General features: G+C 49.3%; 3 protein-coding genes across 3 annotated transcripts in view; 2 read left to right on the forward strand and 1 right to left on the reverse strand.

Annotated features, from left to right (window-relative positions):
* CARM1 (coactivator associated arginine methyltransferase 1) overlaps positions 1-7,011 on the forward strand; it is a 74,684-nt gene extending 67,673 nt beyond the window's left edge. The window contains exons 14-16 of the mRNA XM_048503274.1: positions 201-278; positions 4,579-4,647; positions 5,436-7,011. Of these exons, the coding sequence (XP_048359231.1) occupies positions 201-278; positions 4,579-4,647; positions 5,436-5,572 (284 nt within the window). The 3' untranslated portion in view covers positions 5,573-7,011. The remainder of the gene's footprint in view (positions 1-200; positions 279-4,578; positions 4,648-5,435) is intronic.
* Positions 1-22,979, reverse strand: part of PHC1 (polyhomeotic homolog 1) — a 249,717-nt gene that overhangs the window by 125,594 nt on the left and 101,144 nt on the right. The window lies entirely within an intron of this gene.
* The window catches only part of LOC125436354 (vang-like protein 1), a 60,920-nt gene continuing 60,222 nt past the window's right edge, over positions 22,282-22,979 (forward strand). Inside the window, exon 1 of the mRNA XM_048503275.1 lies at positions 22,282-22,492. Within this exon, the coding sequence (XP_048359232.1) occupies positions 22,422-22,492 (71 nt within the window). The 5' untranslated portion in view covers positions 22,282-22,421. The remainder of the gene's footprint in view (positions 22,493-22,979) is intronic.

Below are 22,979 nucleotides of genomic sequence, written 5' to 3' on the forward strand. Positions count from 1 at the left end.
CAGAGGGGTGTGGCAAGGGCACAGGGCGCACATGTGCCCCGGGTGCAGTTCCCCCTTCCTCTGCCCCTGCCTTCCACATTATGTTTTCAGCAGTTAGAAAGAGCTGGGCAAAGCCCATGAGTATGCATGCACATCTCCAAATGTCCTCATGCCCTCTTTCTTCCTGGCTCACGCTTTCCCCCTTCCGTCCCGTGTTGCAGGGATGCCGACAGCATATGATCTCAGCAGCGTGATATCCGGCGGCACCAACGTTGGCCACAACAACCTTATTCCTCTAGGTAAGTTTGTCTGCCTGGCGAACCAGGTTGTATCTCGATGGGGGAATCCCAGTACTACGGGCGGTGTTACGGCCGGTGCCTCACCCTCTCACCCGGTATTACGGGCGGTGCCTCACCCTCTCAGGGCTTGGGGGGGGGGGCCTTTGAAAGATTGGCATGCCCTGCTTCATCCAAGTGCCTGACCTCTGAATGCCCAGTGAGGAATGCATGCCCTCAGTCCACACCGTGATCTTCTTGCTATCTCTACCTGATGTTACGCAGTTCATTGCTTATGTCACATGACAGGAGGAGGCCCTTGCTGGGAGACTCAAGCTCTAGAACATAGGTGTCAAACTCTCAGCCCTCCAGGTGTTATGGACTACAGTTCCCATCATCCCCTGCCAGCAACGTGCTGGCAGGGGATGATGGGAACTGTAGTCCATAACATCTGGAAGAAGACCGTAGGCTTATTACCTATGCTCCAGAATGCATCGTGGTAAACAACTCTTCGTTTCCTTCCAGATATTCATTACCGACTAGGCAGTTCCCATCATCCCCTGCCAGCATCATGCTGGCAGGGGATGATGGGAATTGTAGTCCGTGAACATCTGGAGAGCCACAGGTTGCAGACCCCTGTTCTAGTACATAAAAACAGAATAAAACACAACACAAAGATGCCAGATAGTGGAGAATGCTGGTGTGCTGTGTAGTGAATAAGAACTAGGGGCAGTGGCTGTCAAATACCTGGCCAGGCCTTTGGAGTGGTCCAGTGCCAATGAGAACTCCAAATGCAAACAGAATATATCTTAATTTTTTTAAATTAACAACAGAAAGTAAAACATAAGGCTTAAAAACATAACAGTGAACACAGAATCAAGGTGCAATAAGGTTACACATATAAAAACTAAACTAAAGTCTGCATACCAAGAGAAACACTTTCAGGCAAAAGGGTACTGGATATCATCAGTACTTGGGCAAAATTCCAATCGCTTTTCAAGCCAAGTGGAGGCGAAGCATAGAATAAAGAAAAGGAAAGTCACTGCTCACACCGATAGAACTGATTTATGGTTCAGACTGGTCGCCCAAGTGATCACTGATTGACCAATCAGGGTTTACTTTGATCAGAAAATTCTGGATGAAGAAGAAGAGGAGGAGGAGTAGTAGTAGTTTGGATTTATATCCCCCCTTTCTCTCCTGCAGGAGACTCAAAGGGGCTTATAATCTCCTTGCCCTTCCCCCTCAATAAAAGGTAGTAGGTGGGGCTGAGAGAGCTCGAGAAGGCTGTGATCAGCCCAAGGTCACCCAGCTGGCGCAGTGGGAGTGTACAGGCTAATCCTGAATTCTCCCAGATAAGCCTGCCATTGTGCTCAAAGTGGCAGAGCTGGGAATCAAACCCGGTTCCTCCAGATTAGATACACGAGCTCTTAACCTCCTACGCCACTGCCCTTCCTTCCTTAAATGGAACCTCTCCAGTTAGCATGATATAGTGATTAAGAGCAGGTGCACTCTAATCTGGAGAACCAGGTTGATTCCCCACTCTGCCACTTGAACTGTGGAGGCTTATCTGGTGAACTAGATTAGCTTGCGCACTCAAACGCATACCAGCTGGGTGACATTTTGGGCTAGTCACAGTTCTCCGGAGCTTTCTCCAGTCCCGCTCTGGCACCTCTACAGGGTGTTTGTTGGGGAGAGAAAGGAGATTGTAAGCCCCTTTGTGTCTCCTTAAAGGAGAGAAAGGGGGATACAAATCCAAACTCTAACAGATCGATTTTAGCTAGTTGGGATTAAATGAAGGTGACGCTTCACATCCCTCTGGAATCAAGGCTAATTCGCTACTTAATTTCTTGAAGCTTACAGTGCACACTTCCATTCCAAAATTAACAGACTGCCTCTCTGGAATCCAACTGAGCTCATGAGAAAAGAAAGAAAAGCGGATTCTTTTTCTAAGCCTTACAGCCAACAAAATGGATTCTCTTTTGACAGCGGCAAATATTTGTCTGTCAGTGCTTTGTACTTTGTTGATGAGCGTCCACAGTCTAAAAATTGTCTTGGGTTGAACAGCCCTTAGCTGTGTGGTGCTTGAGATTCATGCTCAGAGCTGTATGATGCAAGATTATGTTGGCGCTGTATATGGCGTAGGAGGTTAAGAGCTCGTATATCTAATCTGGAAGAACCGAGTTTGATTCCCAGCTCTGCTTCGGCTTGAGCTGTGGGAGGCTTATCTGGGGAATTCAGATTAGCCTGTATTAATTCCCACATGCCACACCAGCTGGCGTGACCCCTTGGGCTAGTCACAGCTTCTCAGAGGCTCTCAGCTCCCACCACCACTTCACAGGTGTGTTTGCATTTGTGAGGGGAAGGGCAAGGAGATTGTCAGCCCCTTTGAGTCTCCTGCAGGAGAGAAAGGGGGGATATAAATCCAAACTCTTCTTCTTCTTCTATATTGTTTTCCATTCTACATGCCACTGTTGCCAAATATGTTGAGTGATCCTTGTGACTTCTGTATGTTTGCTGGATATGTCTGTCTTCCATTTTGTAACAGTAACCGGTTTTGCCTGCTTCATGCAGGAGCGGCGGGTCATGTATGCTTTCAGTGGGGCTCTTGACTTTCCACGTCATAGCTGTAAATTCATGGAATACTTTGTGGGAAGAACATGCAGTTGGAGTTGCATGAAGGTCTTTTGGTCCTGGAAGCAAGGCGAGCATTGTTGGGCTGTCAGTTCTTTTCTTGTTCAAGACCCGTGTAGCATTTTCTGATCAGACGGGACTTCCTTTGCAGCAAGAGAAAGGATAGTCTCTTTGCTACACCGCGGTTGGTTGTTGGAAAGTTGAAAGACCTCTTTCCAGAAACTGATATCTGAAAGCATGTGGGTGCTAGACTCGACTTGCGGCTTCATGGGCTTCGTGTTCTATAAAGACGCAGAACAAGAAGCTGGGAGTAATGTGGTCATAGGCCATGCTGGAGATATTGCATGCTACCATGTGGGCAGTGCAAAGCTGAAGCTACAAGGGGATAAGGGAGTAAAACCGCACCGGGCACTCAGGCATGCGCCTGGGGAGAGAAAATCGGCCCCAGGCCTCTCTTTCCCATGCCAGCTTCATCCCACGGCGCTCCCCCCTCCTCTTTCCCACACTCTCTCTCATTAGTTCCATTAATTTTAGCCTTTTCAGAACTTTTTCAGATGCCGCAAAAGGCCTGTTTCACTGAAAGTGGAAAACGCCTGGAGGAACTTCAGTTCCCAGGAGACCTTGGGGCTCACAAGGTCTCCTGGGAAGTATAGTTCCCATCAGGCCGTTTTTAATAAGAACAGGCCTTTTGCAGCCTGAAGAAGTTCTGAAAAAGGAAAGGAACTAAGGTAAGTGTGGGGCGGGAAATATAGAATGCGCACCGGGCGCAGTTTGGCCCATCCACGCCTCTGGCTGTGGGAGATACATTCTGCCTCTGGATCATGATGACGTCAGCAAAGGGGCGCGCGCAAGCTTCTGGGATCGTTCCTCCCAGTGGTTTAAGCTTCAGTTTGTTACTTGATCTCAGTGAAGTATGTCCTGTTAGGAAACCAAAGTTGCTACATGCAGGGTGTGACGGTTTGTGCTGCAAATGGGTGGGATGTTGGGAGAGGGCCGTTATATTATCAGTCCCGCTCCTGGAGACAAGCTGAGAAGTTGAACATCTAGACCAGTGATGGCGAACCTTTGGCACTCCAGATGTTATGGACTACAATTCCCATCAGCCCCTACAATTTGGCCATGCTGGCAGGGGCTGATGGGAATTGTAGTCCATAACATCTGGAGTGCCAAAGGTTCGCCACCACGGATCTGGACTAACATCTGGATCATGACCGAGGACAAGTCTGAATTAGGCTTCCAGTTCTCTGGGCTGGAATTTTTATTCCTGGAGTCGGAGTAAATGTAGGGGACGGAATTACGAATCTCACGACTACTGTCACCCCTTCTTTCCCTGGCAGCGGTCTGGAACATATAGTCCCTTTCTTTTTTTCCAAAGATAGGAAGATGCCCTTTCTCACAACTGATAGAATAGAAGCAGAAGCAAGCCTTTATTGGCATAGAAACTGATAGAATAATGATTCTGACGATCGAACGCTCTGGTTCTGGTTCAAGGCTGAGGTCTGGTTTCGCTGTTCGTCCAATAAACTGGCTTCTAGATTTGAAGTCAGGTTTTGTTTTGACTTCCTGCCGAGAGATTTGCCGCTTGTGCCTTTCCTAACTGGTTTTCTTAGCGAGCCGGGTCTAACTAGCCTTGACAATTGAGTTGAGTGCCGAGACCGGGCCTGTTTGAGCATTTTTCTTTCTTCCCAAGCAGCTAACACGGGGATTGTCAACCATACCCATTCCCGGATGGGATCCATCATGAGCACAGGGATTGTCCAAGGTAAACCTGCCCCGACCTGACCCTGCTTGAAAGGAGGGGGGCAGGAAGATTGTGTGCATGGCTGGCTATGGTCACTGGGATGGAGGAAGGAATGTCAATTTTGGGGGCTTACGTGATCCTGGAAGCCGGAAACTAAAGTTGAATTTGCAAAAAAAAAATATGCACATGTTGGTTGCCGGTGCCGGATATCGGCGGCAGCAGCACTTTTGGCGTAAAGATGAGTCTGCATCGTGATTTGCCAGTTTCTAATTTGCCATTTTTCTAACCGGCTGGACAGTCGGGTATTTTAGTGAAAAGTTTGGTTCTGGCAAAAGAGCTTTTTTCCCGGCAAGAACCTTAACCCGGGGTTGATACAGAAGGTGGCGAAAGCCCATCGGCATTTTCCCTTCCGCTCGCCACCTCGCCAACTCAGGCCTTCAAAAGTAAAACGCTCTTTGCCTCTCAGAAGCTCTGAGACGAGGCTTAAGATGTCGCCATGCTTCATCTCGCTTCTAATTTTTTTTTGACCGCTAACTGATGTGCATGGTTATCCAGGAATTTTTTTGCAAAAAAAAATCTGATATGCATGCTATCTCCTTTGTTGGAAATTAAGTGTACAGAGAGTGAGGTCAAAATACTATAGGTGTTTTTACCTTTTTTGCTGTTGCTGTTAAAAAAAAACCAGCTCCTTGTTGCAACTGGTCCTGTTTGCCACAAAGTAGAGGGTGAGGATTCTCTGCTGGGGAAAAAAAAACCCGTCGTTTCTTCTCCCTGTGGTGTGAACCTGATGGCTTTTCTCTCCTCTGCAGGTTCATCCAGCGGTCAAGGCGGAGGAACGTCGAGCTCCCACTACCCTGTCAACAGCCAGTTCACCATGGGGGGCCCGGCGATTTCCATGGCCTCGCCCATGTCCATCACCACCAACACGATGCATTATGGGAGCTAAGAGACCCTCATCCCTGCTCTCTGAACTCACAGCATCAGGAAACCAAAACGAAGACAAAAGTTTCATCTCCCTGCCCGTTTGCCTGCTGCGCCTCCACAGTTCGGCAGTCACGTCTCTGGAGACCTGTTTCTCTCACCCAATTCCCATTAGGCTGGCCAGAGATGTTCTCACCCTTGTACGATAGAAGGCACGCCCCCCCACCCCCACCCCCACCCACCCACCCCCCGGTGGCCCTTTGATAGTGGACTTGTACACTTTTTTTAAAACAATGAAATCCTGGAAACGTCAGCATCCTCAACCGTGACTTTGGAGTCCCTGCGCCCACTGTGTCTTACAACCAATCATGTTGCAAGTGGGATGAGCTTTGAGCCTTCTACACCCTATCGGCTGTGGGCACAGGCCGTAGGAGCAGAACTGCAACGGGGCCTTTGGCAGTATTTTGAGCAGCTCAGCTGCAGCAACTGGATCCTTTAGCCTCTGGCCACTGTTTTGAAAGGCCGGGGCGGCCGCTCGCTCGCTGTAGAACGGGCACAGGTGAACAGATGTCCAGCTGCGTGCCCTTGACTTCTAGCCTGCCCCAGCATCTGAGCTAGTACTTTAATAAGACTTTAGGAGGTGTGCCTCCCGTAGCAGGGGAAAGACCCTCCTGGCTGTATGGTGGGTTTCTCCCTGCTGTAGGTTTTGGTTCTTTGGAAGCGCACCCAACCAAGGCGAGGCGCATTGTTTCGGCGCAAGCATCCAGTCAGCCGGTCTGATCAATGTTTGTCTCTGGGGGAACCTGGCTGTAGCATCGAAAGGTTAAAACAAAAATTCAGAACACAAATGTACCAAAAAAAAAATTGGTCGCTTGCTGAAAGTGGAATGGATGGTGTATTGGTTTCCTGTTGCTCATTTGGACGGGTTGCTCGGTGGTGGCCCCCTATCATCTGCTCTGTGTCCTTTGGGCTATTCCACCTGCTGCCTCTGGCCCTTCTTCCCTCACCTGAGCAGGCAGCAGGGAACTGGGTAGCTAATGGCTTAAGGCATAGACTTGACCTTTGCCCCCTGCACTAGCCATCAGGGACTCTTGCGTAGATTGTTCTGCCATCGGTTACGGAGAAGCCCCCGTCCCTTTGTAGTCTTTGTATGTGTAACCTGTAGCCATTTGCGGTATTTCTTTTCTCCCCTTTTCAGGAGCCACACTCGCTGGCATTTTTGAAGGGACTTGGCAGGGACCCCTTTTTACGGAGACAGAAAAGTGTGTTTTCCTTTGGCGGTTTCTTTTGCCCCCCACCCAACGTGGGCTTGCGGGGATGATTTGCGGGGAGGAGGGAGGGCGACGTCCGTGCAAAAAGCCCCCTAAAGCGGCTGAATTGTGTGGGGTCTGCACGGAGCCCGTTGTGAAGTCTGAATGATCAATGATTTTGTGACTGTTAAAATAAAACTGGGCGGGTTTTGAAGTTGTGTTGGCTGTGCCTGGTTCCCCACCCCACCCCGTCCCAGGTTTTGGATGAAAAGACCCCCGCAGGTCTTCCAGTCTCTCAGCTCAGTACTTCTTTACAAGGCCAGTTTCGATATGGCAGTACCCAGTGGTGGGATCCAAAAACTTTAGTAACAGGTTCCCATGGTGGTGGGATTTCAAACGTGGGTATGTAGCCAATGGGCTAAGCGGGCACGATGGGGACGCGGGCCCAGGCATTCCGGGCGGGGCTGTGGCAAGGACGCAGCCGGGCCAGCGCCGTCCTTGCCATGCAGGAACGAATGCACGCGAGGCGCGAGATGCCACGCGACGCCGGGTGCACTTCCTGCTAGGATCGCTTCAAGTTCTGCGTGCTACTGCTGAGAGGAGGGGCGTAACTAAGGCAAAAATCACGTGGCAAAATCACCCATTAGTAACCCCCTCTCGGCACACACAAATAATTAGTAACCTACTCTCGGGAACCTGTGAGACCCTGCTGGATCCCAACTCTGGCAGTACCTTTGGAAAGACCATTTTGCCTGGGCTGCTGCCGTTGCTTCCTGTTCCCCCTCTTCTCAAGGGCTTCCTGTGAACCTTCCTGCTCCAGAAAGCCCTGTAGAGTGCCAGGTAAGCCAGAGCACAGACCAGCTTGCTACTTTTCCTTGTGCATCTCAACAAGATTCCATCACCTTCTTCCCAGGACCAGGCTGGGCACCTGGGATGGAAAAGACCCGTCAGAATTGTCATCTTACTTGTCCACACAAACCCTTGGGCCAGAGTGGTTGGGTAAGTGCTTAAGAGCAAGTGGACTCTAACCTGGAGAACCGGGTTTGATTCCGTGCTCCTCCACATGAGTGGCAGCAGATTCTTATCTGGTGGACTGGAGTTGTTTCCCTGCTCTTCCACATAAAGTGACCTTGGACCAGCGTGGTTAAGAGTGATGTAGTGCTTAAGAGCAGTGGATTCTAACCTGGAGAACCGGGTTTGATTCCCTACTCCTCCACATGAGTGGCAGCAGATTCTTATCTGGTGGACTGGAGTTGTTTCCCTGCTCTTCCACATAAAGTGACCTTGGACCAGCGTGGTTAAGAGTGATGTAGTGCTTAAGAGCAGTGGATTCTAACCTGGAGAACCGGGTTTGATTCTACCCTCCACATGAGTGGCAGCAGACTCTATCTGGTGGACTGGAGTTGTTTCCCTGCTCTTCCACATAAAGTGACCTTGGACCAGCGTGGTTAAGAGTGATGTAGTGCTTAAGAGCAGTGGATTCTAACCTGGAGAACCGGGTTTGATTCCCTACTCCTCCACATGAGTGGCAGCAGATTCTTATCTGGTGGACTGGAGTTGTTTCCCTGCTCTTCCACATAAAGTGACCTTGGACCAGCGTGGTTAAGAGTGATGTAGTGCTTAAGAGCAGTGGATTCTAACCTGGAGAACCGGGTTTGATTCTTACTACTTCACTACGAGTGGCAGCAGATTCTTATCTGGTGGACTGGAGGTGTTCCCCTGCCTCTTCCACATAAAAGTGACCTTGACCAGCGTAATAAGAGTGATGTAGTGCTTAAAGAGCAGTGGATTCTAACCTGGAGAAACGTGGTTTGATTCCCTACTCCTCCACATGAGGGCAGCAGACTCTTTATCTGGTGGACTTGGGAGTTGTTTCCCCTGCTCTTCCACATGTGACCTTGGACCAGCGTGGTTAAGAGTGATGTAGTGCTTAAGAGCAGTGGATTCTAACCTGGAGAACCGGGTTTGATTCCCTACTCCTCCACATGAGTGGCAGCAGATTCTTATCTGGTGGACTGGAGTTGTTTCCCTGCTCTTCCACATAAAGTGACCTTGGACCAGCGTGGTTAAGAGTGATGTAGTGCTTAAGAGCAGTGGATTCTAATCTGGAGAACCGGGTTTGATTCCTCGCTCCTCCTCTTATCTGGTGGACTGGATTTGTTTCCCTGCTCCTGCTTATGAAGCCTGCTGGTGATTCTTTAATAGTTCAGGGTTTGCTAACAGTAGCCTAGGATTATGGGACTACAAATCCCATCAGTCCCTGCCAGCGCAGCCAATTGGCCATGGTGGCAGGGGGTGATGGAATTTGTAGTCCATGAACATCTGGAGACCCGCCGGTTGCAGAGCCCTGGGCTAGTCACAGTTCTCTCTGAACTCTCTCAGCCCCACCTACCTCACCTGCCTGTTGTGGGAAGGGAAAGGGTGATTGTAAGCCACTTTAAAACTCCTTGCAGTAAAAGCAGGGTATAAAAACCAATTCTTTTTATTCAAAAAGGTGGGGAAATTGCTAGTCTGCTGCAAAAGAAAGCGCAGTTAGAAGGGGCTGAATTACACCAATGAACGCTGTCATTCAAAGAGTTTATCTGCAAGGAAGGTTTTTCAAAAGTTATTTCTGTACTATAGGACAGTGCAACCAGGAAACTGGTTGTCGTGAGCTTTCCGGGCTGTGTGGGTTTGGCACTTTTGCCCGTGTCTATGGCTGGCATCTTCTGAGGCAGGTCACAGTAAGATGTGTTCCTCTCCATGACACCCTCTTACCATGACATGCCTCGGAACATGCCAGTCCCAGATGCTGATGAAATGTTAGGATCAAAAGCTACAGGCTACAGACCCCACCGCCCGGAAAACCTACAATGCCCAGTTGATTGCAGGTGTCAAAGCTTTCAACACTACATCGACCAGGAAACATCGGGGCATTCCCAATCAAGTGGCGTTCTCTACCAATTCCTCCTCCCAGCTTGCACAATGTCAGTTCTTTGCAAAGCCAAGAATATGACCACAAATTAGATCTTTACAAAAGATGGGAGGACAACCTAGAAAACAGTGGATGGCCGTGATTCAGTACCAGGCTGTGATCTGGATTCTCCATAATGCAGACAAAGGTGACGTTCGCGCCGTTTTTTGCCCCAGCTTGGGATGCTGTCGTGGCGCTTTAAAACAAAAAACCATCCATTTTATCCAATCCTGTCCCACGGTCATGTCACTGCCCCCGGCCTCTCCTTATTTGGAAGAGCCGAAGGCCGCTGTATCCACCCCAAAAGCTTCAGATTATCTGGACAGGCAGAGCTCTTGACTCACTTTTGAGATGGGCTTCCTTCCCAGTTAGACGTCTTGCGGTTGAGCATGGCCTCTCTGGCTGGCGGAAGCAAGGGAGCTACGGCTTTGGAGGCGTCCTCTGGCCCCTTCTTGGCCAAGCAAAAGTTCCCACCACCCCTGCTGTGTGGGTTAAGAGAATTCCTCGCTTGCAGTGTTTCGTGCTTGTATGGCGGGAGGGGAGGTTGAGTTTTTTGGACTGACTCGGCTGCCTGCGCTCAAGGGTGTTTTCTGAGGCTACACGCTGATGGCAAAAGCAAGCGACAGACGGTACTAGATAATCCCTGCATACACGGGTGCTTCACTGCTTCTGTGGACATCTCTGACGTTTCTCCTGAGCATAGTAATGTTCGCTCCTCCAGCAGTACTGCACTGGATCACCCCTGCCAGCATGATGCTGGCAGGGGATGATGGGAACTGTAGTCCATAACATCTGGAGGGCCGCGAGTTTGACACGAGTTCTAAAGGTAAGTAAAGAAGATGAATTGGGTGGGGGGATGTTGAGAACAGAATCCCTGCTGCGTCCTCCCCGCATTTCCAGCTTCACAGGAAAGGAGGGCACTGACAGTAGGCCAAGTATCCATCACCTATTGAATGCCATTTAAGCTCTTTCCCCCACTTCCCTTCACATACAGGAGGGGAGAGGCTAAGGCATTGGTTGGAGGCAGTTATCTGCCTCCACTTTGCCGGGCTGGGTTGTTGAGGCGTCAAAGGCAAGAAGGGAGTGTGCTGTAAGTTTCTGTAAGGAGAGGCAGAGTGAGCCCCCTTCCGCACATGCAGAATAACGCACGTTCAATCCACTTTCACACTTGTTTGCAAGTGGATTTTGCTATTCCGCACAGTAAAATCCAGCTGCAAAGCGCATTGAAAGTGGATGGAAAGTGCATTATTCTGCACGTGTGGAAGGGGCCTGAGTTCTCCACTTCATCTGCTTTTAAAACTGTAGCCAAGCATGTCCATTGATTTCCATTTCATGGAGAAAAGAGATTCGGCATCTGTTTCCGGAAGTGTTCAGGCACGTGAACATTCCAGTGGATGTGTATTGTCGAAGGCTTTCACGGCCGGAATCGCTGGGGCGCTGTGTGGTTTCCAGGCTGTATGGCTGTGTTCTAGCAGCATTCTCTCCTGACGTTTTTGCCTGCATCCACAAGCACATGGACAATTTCAACAGAAAGGAAGAAACCATGAAAATGAACAGAATTTGGCTGCCAGTTTTGAAAAACACTGGAGTCAAGACAGTGACTAATCAGCTCCACACGAACACAGGATGACTATCGACAATAGACAATCAAAGGGAACAAAGGCCAGACTACTTCCATGCAGATGCCTCGCCTATTGACCTTGCTATCTCCATTGTTACCCACATGCTACACTTCATTGTTACTTACTTGCTAGGCCACTCCTATTCAGATGACCTTTACTCACAGGTATATATATACTCCACTTGCTTTGCTTTCCTACTATCAGATCCTCTGAAGATGCCAGCCACAGATGCAGGCGAAACGTCAGGAGAGAATGCTGCTAGAACACGGCCATGCAGCCCGGAAACCACACAGCACCCCAATTCCATTGGATATACTTGTTCAGTGTTTTTGCATTGTCTGGTGGTGGAAATCGCTGTCCAGGCACAGCCAACTGTATGGTGACCACAGAGTTTTCAAGGCAAGAGGTCAGCAGACGTGGTTGGCCATCGAAATACGAACCGGGGCTGACCCTGCTCAATTTCACAGATTGGATGAGATTTGGCTAGCTTGGCCCCAGGGGCGTAACAAGGCAAACTGTAGCCTTGGGCAAAACTTGAGTTGGATGCCCCCCCCCCCCCAAGGGTGGCCACTCCACCACGACCAAATTTTTTTTTGCACCAAGGCATTGGTGCCTGCAGGGGGTGCATTTTTAGACATATCAGCTCCAAAATTTCAGTGTATCATTAGGAGACTGTCCTTATGCTACCCCCCAGGTTTGGTGAGGTTTGGTTCAAGGAGTCCAAAGTTATGGACTCCAAAAGGGGGTGCCCCATCCCCCATTTTTCCCAATAGGAGCTAATAATTGAAAAATTGAAAACCACTAAAAATACCCAAAAACAAACCCTGAATTTTGATGCCCCCCCCACAAGTTGGTGCCCTGGGCAGCTGCCCACCTTGCCCAATGGGCATTACGCCACTGCTTGGCCCATCTGGGCCAGGCCTTGCGTTGTGTACACATACACATTTGGGGTTAAAAAGGAACACCACTTTTTATGTCAAGAGTATAGTTAACTTGATTGTTGTCTAATGTGGCTCAGTGAAAACTGGATGAAGCAATTTACCAACAGTGGGTCGGATCCAGCTGCTAGATCGCTTACAGAAAGGGAGTGGGTTTGGGCAACTCAGCCCTAATGTAGTTGCTGGAGGTCCACCATCCCCAAGAGCAGCATTTTGGGATGCAGGGGGCAAAAATAGGCCTCTTTCTACTGACAAAAGATCCCATCCCGAATCCAACTCACACATCTTCAATTCGCTTGGCATAAGAAATCAACAATGCTTTCTTGTAGTACCCTCCTGGCGTAGATAATAATTGCAATGCTTTTCACTTACATATGTATACACATAAGCCTTTATTGGCATCAAAGTATAATCCAATATTATAATTAAAAGGAGACACAACTGATTGGCATTAAAAAGTAATATAAAACAATTCAAAACAAAATTATAAAAATGCATATGTTATAGATTTTACAGCACCTAAACTTTCTACTTTTTCCTAAGAGAGCGAAAGTTTACAGCGCCCTGTAGGAAACTGAGTACCCTCTCTCACAGATCTGCAGAAGGCTATTTAATAAGGACGTCGACGCTACAACAGAAGAGTCGGCTCTCAGTGCAATAACAGGGGTTAAGAACTTGGCCTGAATCTCAGCATAGAATGGACAGAAAAATAAAAATACGTTGCAGTGTTTCAATAGCTGCTGAAGCACAAGGGCAGACTCTTTCTGCATATGGTACAATCTGGAATCTTCCAGAGAGTAGGGCAGATGGCATAGCGTTCAAGCGAGCAAGAGTGTAAACTCTGCACTGCCTCAGATTTTGTAATAGAAGAAGAAGAGGAGTTTGGATTTATATCCCCCCTTTCTCTCCTGCAGGAGACTCCAAGGGGCTTACAATTTCCTTGCCCTTCTCCCCTCACAACAAACACCCTGTGAGGTGGGTGGGGCCGAGAGAGCTCCGAGAAGCTGTGACTAGCCCAAGGTCACCCAGCTGTCGTGTGTGGGAGTGCCCAGGCTAATCTGAATTCCCCAGATAAGCCTCCACAGCTCAGACAGCAGAGCTGGGAATCAAACCCGGTTCCTCCAGATTAGATACACGAGCTCTTAACCTCCTACACCACTGCTGCTAATAGAGAAAGATATTCAGTTATGTGGCCTGGTGTGCTTAGGATTCCCAGACTTTGTGGGTAGCATGTCTTAGAAGCAGAACAAATTAGGTTTTGAGCCTCTTATTTCCAAAAAAACCCCCTGTCTTTTATGCTTCTATAAGCATCAGAAGGAGAACAAGGAAGACTCAATAAACAGGCCAATAGAGTTAATCTTCTTGATTATAGCTAGCCAGTTAGATAAATGTGATTCAGTAAGTATCTGATAAATTAGACTTGAGGGTCAGAGTTATAGTGTACCCGCAGCCAATACTTAAATGCTCTAAAATCCAAGCTAAGATCTCCATCTTTATCACTTATAAGTTCAATTCCACCGACCTTTAATAGGCATAGATTAGAAATTAGCACGAAACTGATCAAACTAATCAAACACAAAATACAAGCATGATTTTAAGGCTACAAAAGGGAACGGTCACAGAAGTTATCCGTCGGTTCCTAGGACCTCACATTTGAAAGCCTTCAAATCAGAAGTAAAAATAAATATGATCAATTAAAAACGCTGACGCTAGGAGATATGTTATCGGCATGCAAAGGCACATTGTTCAGGCGATCTGGCTGTAACATCTGTCACCCCACTGATCGCTAGGATGGGTCTAACTGGCTAGGGGGGTGTTTCCACCTCTCTCACTGCTTCATGTGCATCCCTCCCAAAGTTGAACACTCAGCGGAAGAGGACAATCAACCCAGATAGGAGTGTACCATTCTTTGGTATAACTTACATGTACTTGCAGAGACGATAAAAGGGAATACAAAAAAGGGGCATAATCAAAACTCTGACAGGTCAAGCAAAACGAATTTGTGAACCTCATCTCCTCCCTGATGAAATCAACCATCTAGACTGGGCTCTGCAGGCTAATGGCTACTCCACTACAGAAATCAGAGGAGGAAGAAGAAGAAGAGTTTGGATTTATATTCCCCCTTTCTCTCCTGCAGGAGACTCAAAGGGGCTGACAATCTCCTTGCCCTTCCCCCCTCACAACAAACACCCTGTGAGGTAGGTAGGGCTGAGAGAGCTCTGAAAAGCTGTGACTAGCCCAAGGTCACCCAGCTGGCGTGTATGGGAGTGTGGGAGTGTACAGGCTAATCTGAATTCCCCAGATAAGCCTCCACAGCTCAGGTGGCAGAGCTGGGAATCAAACCCGGTTCCTCCAGATTAGATACACGAGCTCTTAACCTCCTACGCCACTGCTGCTTTAAGGCCAAGAAAAACACAGAGCACTGAGGAGAAACAGCCTACCACCGGAAAAATATTTCTACCATACATCAAGGGAATCACAGATCAAATAGGGAAAAGGATGAAAAAGCATTATCTTCAAACCCACCAGGAAAATACAGCAAATGCTACGCTCAGCAAAGGACAAGAGAGACCCCCTCACTTCTGCAGGAGCATATCGCATACCCTGTAGCTGAGGAAAGGTCTACATAGGAAATACAAAACGCAGCATTCAGACCCATATTAAGGAACACGAAAGACACTGTCGGCTTCACCATCCTGAAAAATCTGCAGTTGCAGAACACGTGTTAAACAAAACTGGACATAATATTTTATTTGAGAACACTGAAATGCTGGGCAATTCAGAAGCTTACTATGTCAGACTGCACAGGGAGGCCATTGAAATTCACAAACACCAGGACAACTTCAATAAGAAAGAGGAGACATTGAAAATTAGCAAAGCCTGGCTCCCAGTACTTAAAAAATGGACTGATAACCCCGCCCGCAACACAATGCACTCAACCACACCTTAAGAACATAAGAACATAAGAACTGGCCCACCAGACACCGTGGCCCACCATTTCAGCTTGGATTTTGAGAATATGCCTCACCAAAGACTCCCAAGTAAGCTTAGCAATCACGGGACAAGGTGATGTCGAGGGGAGAGATATTACGGAACAAAACTGGGTTGATCTTCCCTGGAACTGTGAATCTTTTGTGTCTTTTTTTCTAACAGACTAGCAGAATCCTTCTTCCCTCTGGTGCTCTCCAGCTTCCCTCTTGATTCCCCACTCCTCCACATGAGCAGCAGACTCTTATCTGGTGAACTGGATTTGCTCCTACACATGAAGCCTGCTGGGTGACCTTGGGCTAATCACAGTTCTCCCAGAACTCTCTCAGTCCCACCTACCTCACAAGGTCTCTGTTGTGGGGAGAGGAAGGGAAAGGAGTTTGTAAGCCGCCTTGAGTGTCTTCACAGGAGAGAAAGGCAGGGCATAACACCAACTTCTCTTCTTCTGTTATATCTCCCCTTGCGTATGCGTGTGCCTTCAAGTCACAGCTGACTTATAGCAACCCCATAATATACTTATGAGAGTATATAAATATATATGGATATTGCTACGATGCAGAATGAAAAGCGCCTTTAACCATTGGAGCCCTGGGTAACAGTTCCTCAAGCCTTCAGTCTAGTCAGCCGTAGGGATAATTCGGCCTTGGGAAGGCCGGGTCGAGACAGGCCATTCTAGTCTGACTACTTGGGCATCTGAGTTCCAGGCGGGTCACTGTGTTCGTCTGCAGGAGAAGAGATTCTAGTGATTAGAGGCCAACAAGATTTTCAGGGCGCAAGCTTCCAGGAGTCAAAGATCCCTTCATCAAATACAAGCAGGAACAGAAACCTTTCTCCCCTTTATGGTTGGAATCATCCACTTGGAGACCTTAATTAGAACGGGGCAGGCTCTTTCCCAACGCCTCCTCCGAGGACCCAGGAGGGGCAAAAAGGTCACCATTAGGGAAGGAAGGCCTTTGGCTAGGTGCCCCCATCTTCCATTTTGGTTAGGAATTTGAAATGGCATGTTGCGTTCTGGGCCCAGAAGTAGACGCAGCATAAGTGAGTGCTCCATGATTTTCTTTTAAAGGGTTTATTTTAGGGCAGAGCGGGAGAAAAGGGAGCACCAAGGACAGTGGTCGATTATGCATAAGGGGTCTGGTGTGCAATGGGGGCAAATGTGCGTTGGGGCAAGATTTCAGGTATGGACCTATTTTCTGGAGCCCCACTTTCACTTTCTCTTCTCTCCGCAGCAAGTGAGACCACTTCTACCACAACTTTTAATTCACTTCACTGCCAGAGCAGACAGATTTGCCGGTGAGCACAGTTTGTGCCGGAAATCTTCCCTCCACCCTGGGCAGCCTTCCCATGCCCTCACACTGCCGTACACGCCTTCCCCCCACCCCTCACCCACACGCTTTCATGTTGCCAACCCCTTCCTGCTTCCCTAAATGCTCACATTGATATATCAAGATATTGATACAATAATAACAACAACAGAGAGTTAACTTTTGCAAAGAACAGTCCAAGGACGGGCTCTTTTTGGCTCCATCCCACCTCCCCTTCCCTACTTCCGCCCTCCCCGATGATCGGGAGAGCTTTCTAAAACTTTTTTCCAACAAGCCTCTATTTTAAAACAAACCTCTCATTTCTCTTCTCTTGTGGCAGTGGCAGAGAAAGAGCGTGTGTGTGTGTGTGTGTACGCGTGTGTGTGCATGTGCATGTGCATGCAGGGGAAGGCAGGAGGAGAGGATATCGGCGCTAGTTTTGAGACTATTGAGTGTGATGAGATCTGTGCCTTTAAGGTTGTTGGTGGGTGGAGTTAAGAGAACGAAAGAAGTACAGGTTCAGCAGACAAACTGGGCTGCGGGCTGCCTCCTCACATGTAAGCAGAGAAACACAAGGAGACCCCCAATACAATGCAGGGAAGAACCCCGAGGTAGTGTTCCATGTATAATGGGCCTATGACTGGTTCACATCCCCTCAGATATGTAGGTCAGTGGAGCAATCCCAAGCGGGTCTACTCAGAACCCAATCTATGTCTATTCAAGGAGGCTTACTCCCAGGAAAATGTTCTTATGATCGTACTGCCAGTTACTCTCTCTCTCAGCCTAACGCATGGTGGTTGTGGGGATAAGAGGTGGCCAGAAACATGCCTGACTCCCTCTGCTCAAGAAGCCAAGGAGGAGGAGACTTTTGAAAGGAAATGTAACACCTCACCAGAGACCTGGCTCACAAATAAAAACACAACAAGATGAGCAAAACAACAATTTATTAGTATTAAGAAAACTTAGCCACCAAAGGGAGCAAAAATCAACCAGTGTGGTGCCGTGGTTAGCGTGGTCTCCTTTGGGAAACCCAGGTTCAAACTCCGCTTTGCCACGGAAACTTGATGAGTGACCCTGGGCTAGTTGCACACACCTGGCCTATCCTACCCCAGGTGAGGATAAAATGGAGAACGATGAAAGCTGATTCAAGCCTCCATTGAGGAGAAAGGGTGGGGCGGGGCGGGGCTGGGGCGGGGTTTAAATACAGGTCAACCAAATGAAATTAATAAAACTGGCTCTCAGGCTTAAATAAAAACATGTCAGCCTGGGAAAAGGAAACCATCTGCCCTGGTACCTTACGTGCATAAAGTATGTTCCACGCAAGCTTCAAGTGGAGAGCGTTCCGAAGATGAGGTTCCACCACAGAGAAGGCTTTAAAACAGGGGTCTTCAAACTACGGCCCTCCAGATGTTCATGGACTACAATTCCCATCAGCCCCTGCCAGAATGGCCAAGTGGTAGGGCTCATGGGAATTGTAGTCTATGAACATCTGGAGGGCCATAGTTTGAAGACCTGTGCTTTAAAACTTTATTTCCAACAAGCTATTTTAAAACAAGCCTCTCTCTTGTGGCAGATAGACAGAGGCCCCTTCCGCACACGCAAAATAATGCGTTTTCAAACCACTTTCACAACTGTTTGCAAGTGGATTTTGCCATTCCGCACAGCTTCAAAGAGCACTGAAAGCAGTTTGAAAGTGCATCATCCTGCATGTGCGGAATGAGCCAGAGAGTGTGAAAGGGAAGGGAGGAGGGGAGGATGCAACTTTGCGACTCCTGACTGTGATGAGATCTGTGCCATAAAGGCTCTTAGTCCACACCAGCTCCCGCTGCCGGCCAGGGCACAGATCTCAGGGCGCGGGAAGAGCACCCCAAGAGTTGGAGAACCAGATTTTTAAAAACGGGGTTGGAAGTTGAGACTTAACGCTGGATCCCGGCTCTCGACAAGCCTGGAGGCAAAAGCCCAAAGGTGGAAACAGGTTTTCATGGCCGGGCCGTAAGGAAAAGGAGCCAAGGGGACCTCACCCGACCTCGGGGTGGGGCATTTCCCTCTCCCAGCAGTTGGCAACCCCTCGCCCCCGTGGCCAGGCGGGAAGCCAGGCTGCTGTGCCGCGCCCTGGAGGCGCCCGGGCTTCCCACGGACCGCCCCTGCCTCGCCTCCTCGCGAGCAAGCCCGGGCGGGGCGAGGCGGGGCCGTGCCGCGCAGTGCCGCCGACCTCGGCGTCGCCCCGCCGGGCACAGGAAGCGGAAAGCGCCGCGGTAGCTGCCCAGAGAGCCAGCCAGCCGGCCGGGCTGCAGCATGGAGCCGCCGCCGGGCAGGACAGGTCAGTCGCGGGGGCCGAGGGGGGACGCGGAGCCGCCGCTTGCAGCAAAGGAGTGCGGGCGGGCGCCACAGGTGGCAGCGCGGCCGGCCGGTTCGAGACGGGGCGCCGGCAGCAGCCAAGAGCTGCGCGGAGGTGCGTCGCTCTGCCAGCTTGCGTGCGGGTGTGGGGGGGGGGGGGGGGGCCCCGATCCTGGGAGTTGGAGGAGAAGCCGAAGCCCTCTGATTTGGGGATCACTGGGGGTCCAGGCTGCTGCCAACTCCTGGAGATTTGGGAGCGGAGCCTGGAGGAGGACTCCAGGATGCGGGAAAGGAAAGGGGGGAGGCGAGAATGCAGCTTTGGGACGACTGACTGTCGTGAGATCTGTGCCTTTAAGGCGCTTCGTCCTCACCCCCTGCTCTGCCGCGCCGTGGAGGCGCACGGGCTCCCCACTCGCCCGCTTGGCGCGACAGCCTCCGCCTCTCTTGCCTGGAGCTCAGCTAAAAATCGAGGCGCGGTCTCCAGGCGCCGCCTGGAGGTTGGCAAGCCTCAGTCGGCCCCTCTTGCATGGGAGCCCTCGCCCCCAAGTTGGACCCTGTTGATAAACCCAAGAGCTGCAGCGTCGGGACTGCCCAGCTAGTCTTGTTTGGGACATCAACGCCCCAGATGTGGGATCCAGTTGTGTGAACATGTGGGCGTGAGTGCAGAAGTCGAGTTCTGGGGAGTGAAGGTGACCATACAGACGTGTAATTGAACCACTTGTCTCTTTGCATATCTCCACCTGTTGTCGTTAAGGATTGGGTCCATGGAGGTTTTAACCTATTCCCTCTGCCTCTTGCTGCCAACAATTGTCGGGGGGGGGGGTATTATTCCCTCCTCCTCTGCTTTCCCCGGGGGGGGGGGGCAAATAATGTTTCCAGAGGACCAATCTAACTGGCTGTTGCAGATTTTCTGGGCTGTGTGGCCGTGGTCTGGTTGTTTTTGCTCCTAATGTTATATCTACAAACGGCCTCTTCAGACACCATTCGGAGCAAAAGCTACCAGACCACAGCCACACACCCCAGAAAACCTGCACCCGCCGTTCGATTCTAGCTGTGACAATACACTGGATCTATCTAAACTGGAGAAAGTGTGAGGGGGGTGCAGGGAAGGTAAAACCTCCCCTACCAGACACTGTAGCCCTGTTTCAAATTTCCACCCCCAATGGCAGCTTTTTCTGGAAGTTTGCAGAGATGGGAGGTCCCCATCCTGGATCCAGTTCTTGGTTTGGGTTCAGTTTTGAAGGTGCGGCACTTCTAGTCTTCACCAGTAGAGGGCAGCAGCTGCAGCCATCCAAATAGTTGCACAATCCTGGGCCAGGGGAGGGGGGCGGGATAACTGATTGGTGGTGTTCTCACCTTTGGGATGTGCACCTCTGTGAAGCAGATCCCCCAAAGTGACACCGTGATAAATCTGTTGGCCTTTGTTGGCACCAGAGGAGACCTGTTACCTCAGCCAACAACAGCTTAGATAGCTTTAGAGAGGAGCTGTCCGGTCTTTATCTCTCACTGATTTCCCACCCACGCCCTCCCCAGAATTACAGCCAGGGTGACTGAGCTCTATGCTCTCTCTGCCCCTGTGCAGTCAGAGACCTCAGAGGGTTGCCTTCTTTGAAGCACTTCCAGCAGAGCCTCTGTGCTGATCTGTTGCAGCTGACGGAGTCTCTTTTTTGTTTGTCCTTAAAAGCTAACAAAGTTTTGTTTCTTTCGTCAAAGGTAAGACTGGGATTTTCAGCTGGCAGAATTGGTTCGGAGAGAAAAGGTCATCACAAATAGGTTAAAAAGGCCACAAAACCTCAGTCTGCAGGTGTCCTAGACTCCTATCATAAGAACATAAGAACTAGCCTGCTTGATCAGACCAGAGTCCATCTAGTCCAGCACTCTGCCACTCGCAGTGGCCCACCAGGTGCCTTTGGGAGCTCACCTGCAGGATGTGAAAGCAATGGCCTGCTGCTGCTGCTGCTCCTGAGCACCTGGTCTGCTAAGGCATTTGCAATCTGAGATCAAGGAGGATCAAGATTGGTAGCCATAGATCGACTTCTCCTCCATAAATCTGTCCAAGCCCTTTTTAAAGCTATCCAAGTTAGTGGCCATCACCACCTTCTGTGGCAGCATATTCCAAACACCAATCACACATTGTGTGAAGAAGTGTTTCCTTTTATTAGTCCTAATTCTTCCCCCCACCATTTTCAGTGAATAGATCTGCACAAGGAGCAAAGTGTGAAGAGGGAGGGGCATACAGTGAATGAAATACTCCACAAGTCCTGGGATTTTTATCTGTATAGCCTTGTGTGAAGAAGTGTTATCTTTTATTAGTCCTAATTCTTCCCCCCAGCATTTTCAATGGATGCCCCCTGGTTCTAGTATTGTGAGAAAGAGTGAAAAATTTCTCTGTGTCAACATTTTCTACCCCATGCATAATTTTATAGACTTCAATCATATCCCCCCTTAGACGTCTCCTCTCCAAACTAAAGAGTCCCAACCTCAGTGGGTTGTTGACGTCCTTGTTCAGGCACAATTGGTAGCTGCATCTGTCTTTACAGTGTCCATCGCTTTCTCTATGGCCCTCTTTAACGTGTCCGTTGCTTTCTGTGTGGTCTTCAACATGTCCGTTTTGTCGCTCACCTTCTTGGGGCCCTCTTCTTCATAATTTCCCCCCACCCTTAACATTCTTGTCTTTCTCCCTGCTCTTCTGTTCCCTAGTCCGAATGAGGATCTCCGGCCCAGGGTGTTTCCTTCACGGTTGAGCAGTGGCATAGTGCCAAGGGGTGGCGGGTGGCGGGGATGCAGGACGCATGCGTGCCCCGGACACGGTTCCCCCTCTCTCCGGCCCTGTGGTTGAGTTCACATGTTCTGCCGTATTTCACACGCTCTTGTTATGCTTCTTCCTGTAAAAGACCCGGATTCAAACCCTGTGGCACTTTAGAGACCAACACAATTTTTGCATGGAAGTTTTTGAGAGGCAAAACTCCCTTTATCAGACACTTCTGACAAAGGAAATGTTGGCTCTCAAAAGCTTCCATCTTGTAGGGTTTTTTTGTAGTTATTTATTTGCCAGATGCCCTTTTTGAAGTTATTTATTTGCCAAATGTAGATCCCAGCTTTCTATTCATGAAGGGTCAAGTAGCACAAATGGACGGGTGGAGGCAGTTTTATCATTCCTGGCATCGTAAATGGCATATGCCCCAAAAGTGCCCTTGTATTTCTTTGTATTTACAAGAACGACTTTCTTTGTATTTACAAGAACAACTTTGTATTTACAAGAACAACTTTCTTGTATTTGTATTTACAAGAACAACTGTCATTGAAATTTTCCCCCACAGGTATATGTTGAAGTTGAAGATCCATTCCTGCCTCCTTGGGACCGAGGGCCGGGAATGGCTATTTATTGACCTTTGGACCAACCGAGTTCTTCCCCTCTGGACTGAGCGGCCCTTCGTGGGCACGAGGCCTCTCCCTGCTCTTCGCCTGTTTCCTCTGCTGCCATGGATACGGAGTCAACCTACTCTGAACATTCCCACTGCTCAGGACACTCCAAAAAATCCCAGAGACAAGGGTACGGCTGCTTTCATTGCATTGAAGGGAGGACGCTGATGGGGTAGTTCCCGTTGCTTTGCCGTTCAAGGCTTGTATTGGTGAACTGAGCAGACCCCCAAGGAGAGAATTGCAGAAGGGGGTAAAAAATTGGGGGGGGGGGTGTGCATAAAATTGCGTATGTTTTAAAAGCTTTGGTTCTGTGCAGATGATGTGTGCATTGCTCTTCCAGTCCTTGATGTGCGTGTAGTCAGGATCTATCCCTGATCTTGCTTCATCAACATGCCTGTAACAGCCTACTTCCCCCCCCCCCCCGCAGTTTTGTGATCTGCAAGAGAGACAAAGATAATCTTTTAGATTTTTGAAAGTGTTATTTGTTTTGCACATAGAGACAACATATACAGAAAGAGGGAAAAGCCCAAATCTGGTCTCCTCTTCCCCACTGGCGCAGTTATAATAACAAACAAAAACACACACACTCATCAATACATATATATATATGGTGACTT

The sequence above is a fragment of the Sphaerodactylus townsendi genome, linkage group LG07, assembly GCF_021028975.2.
Source record: "Sphaerodactylus townsendi isolate TG3544 linkage group LG07, MPM_Stown_v2.3, whole genome shotgun sequence".
Lineage (NCBI taxonomy): Eukaryota > Metazoa > Chordata > Lepidosauria > Squamata > Sphaerodactylidae > Sphaerodactylus > Sphaerodactylus townsendi.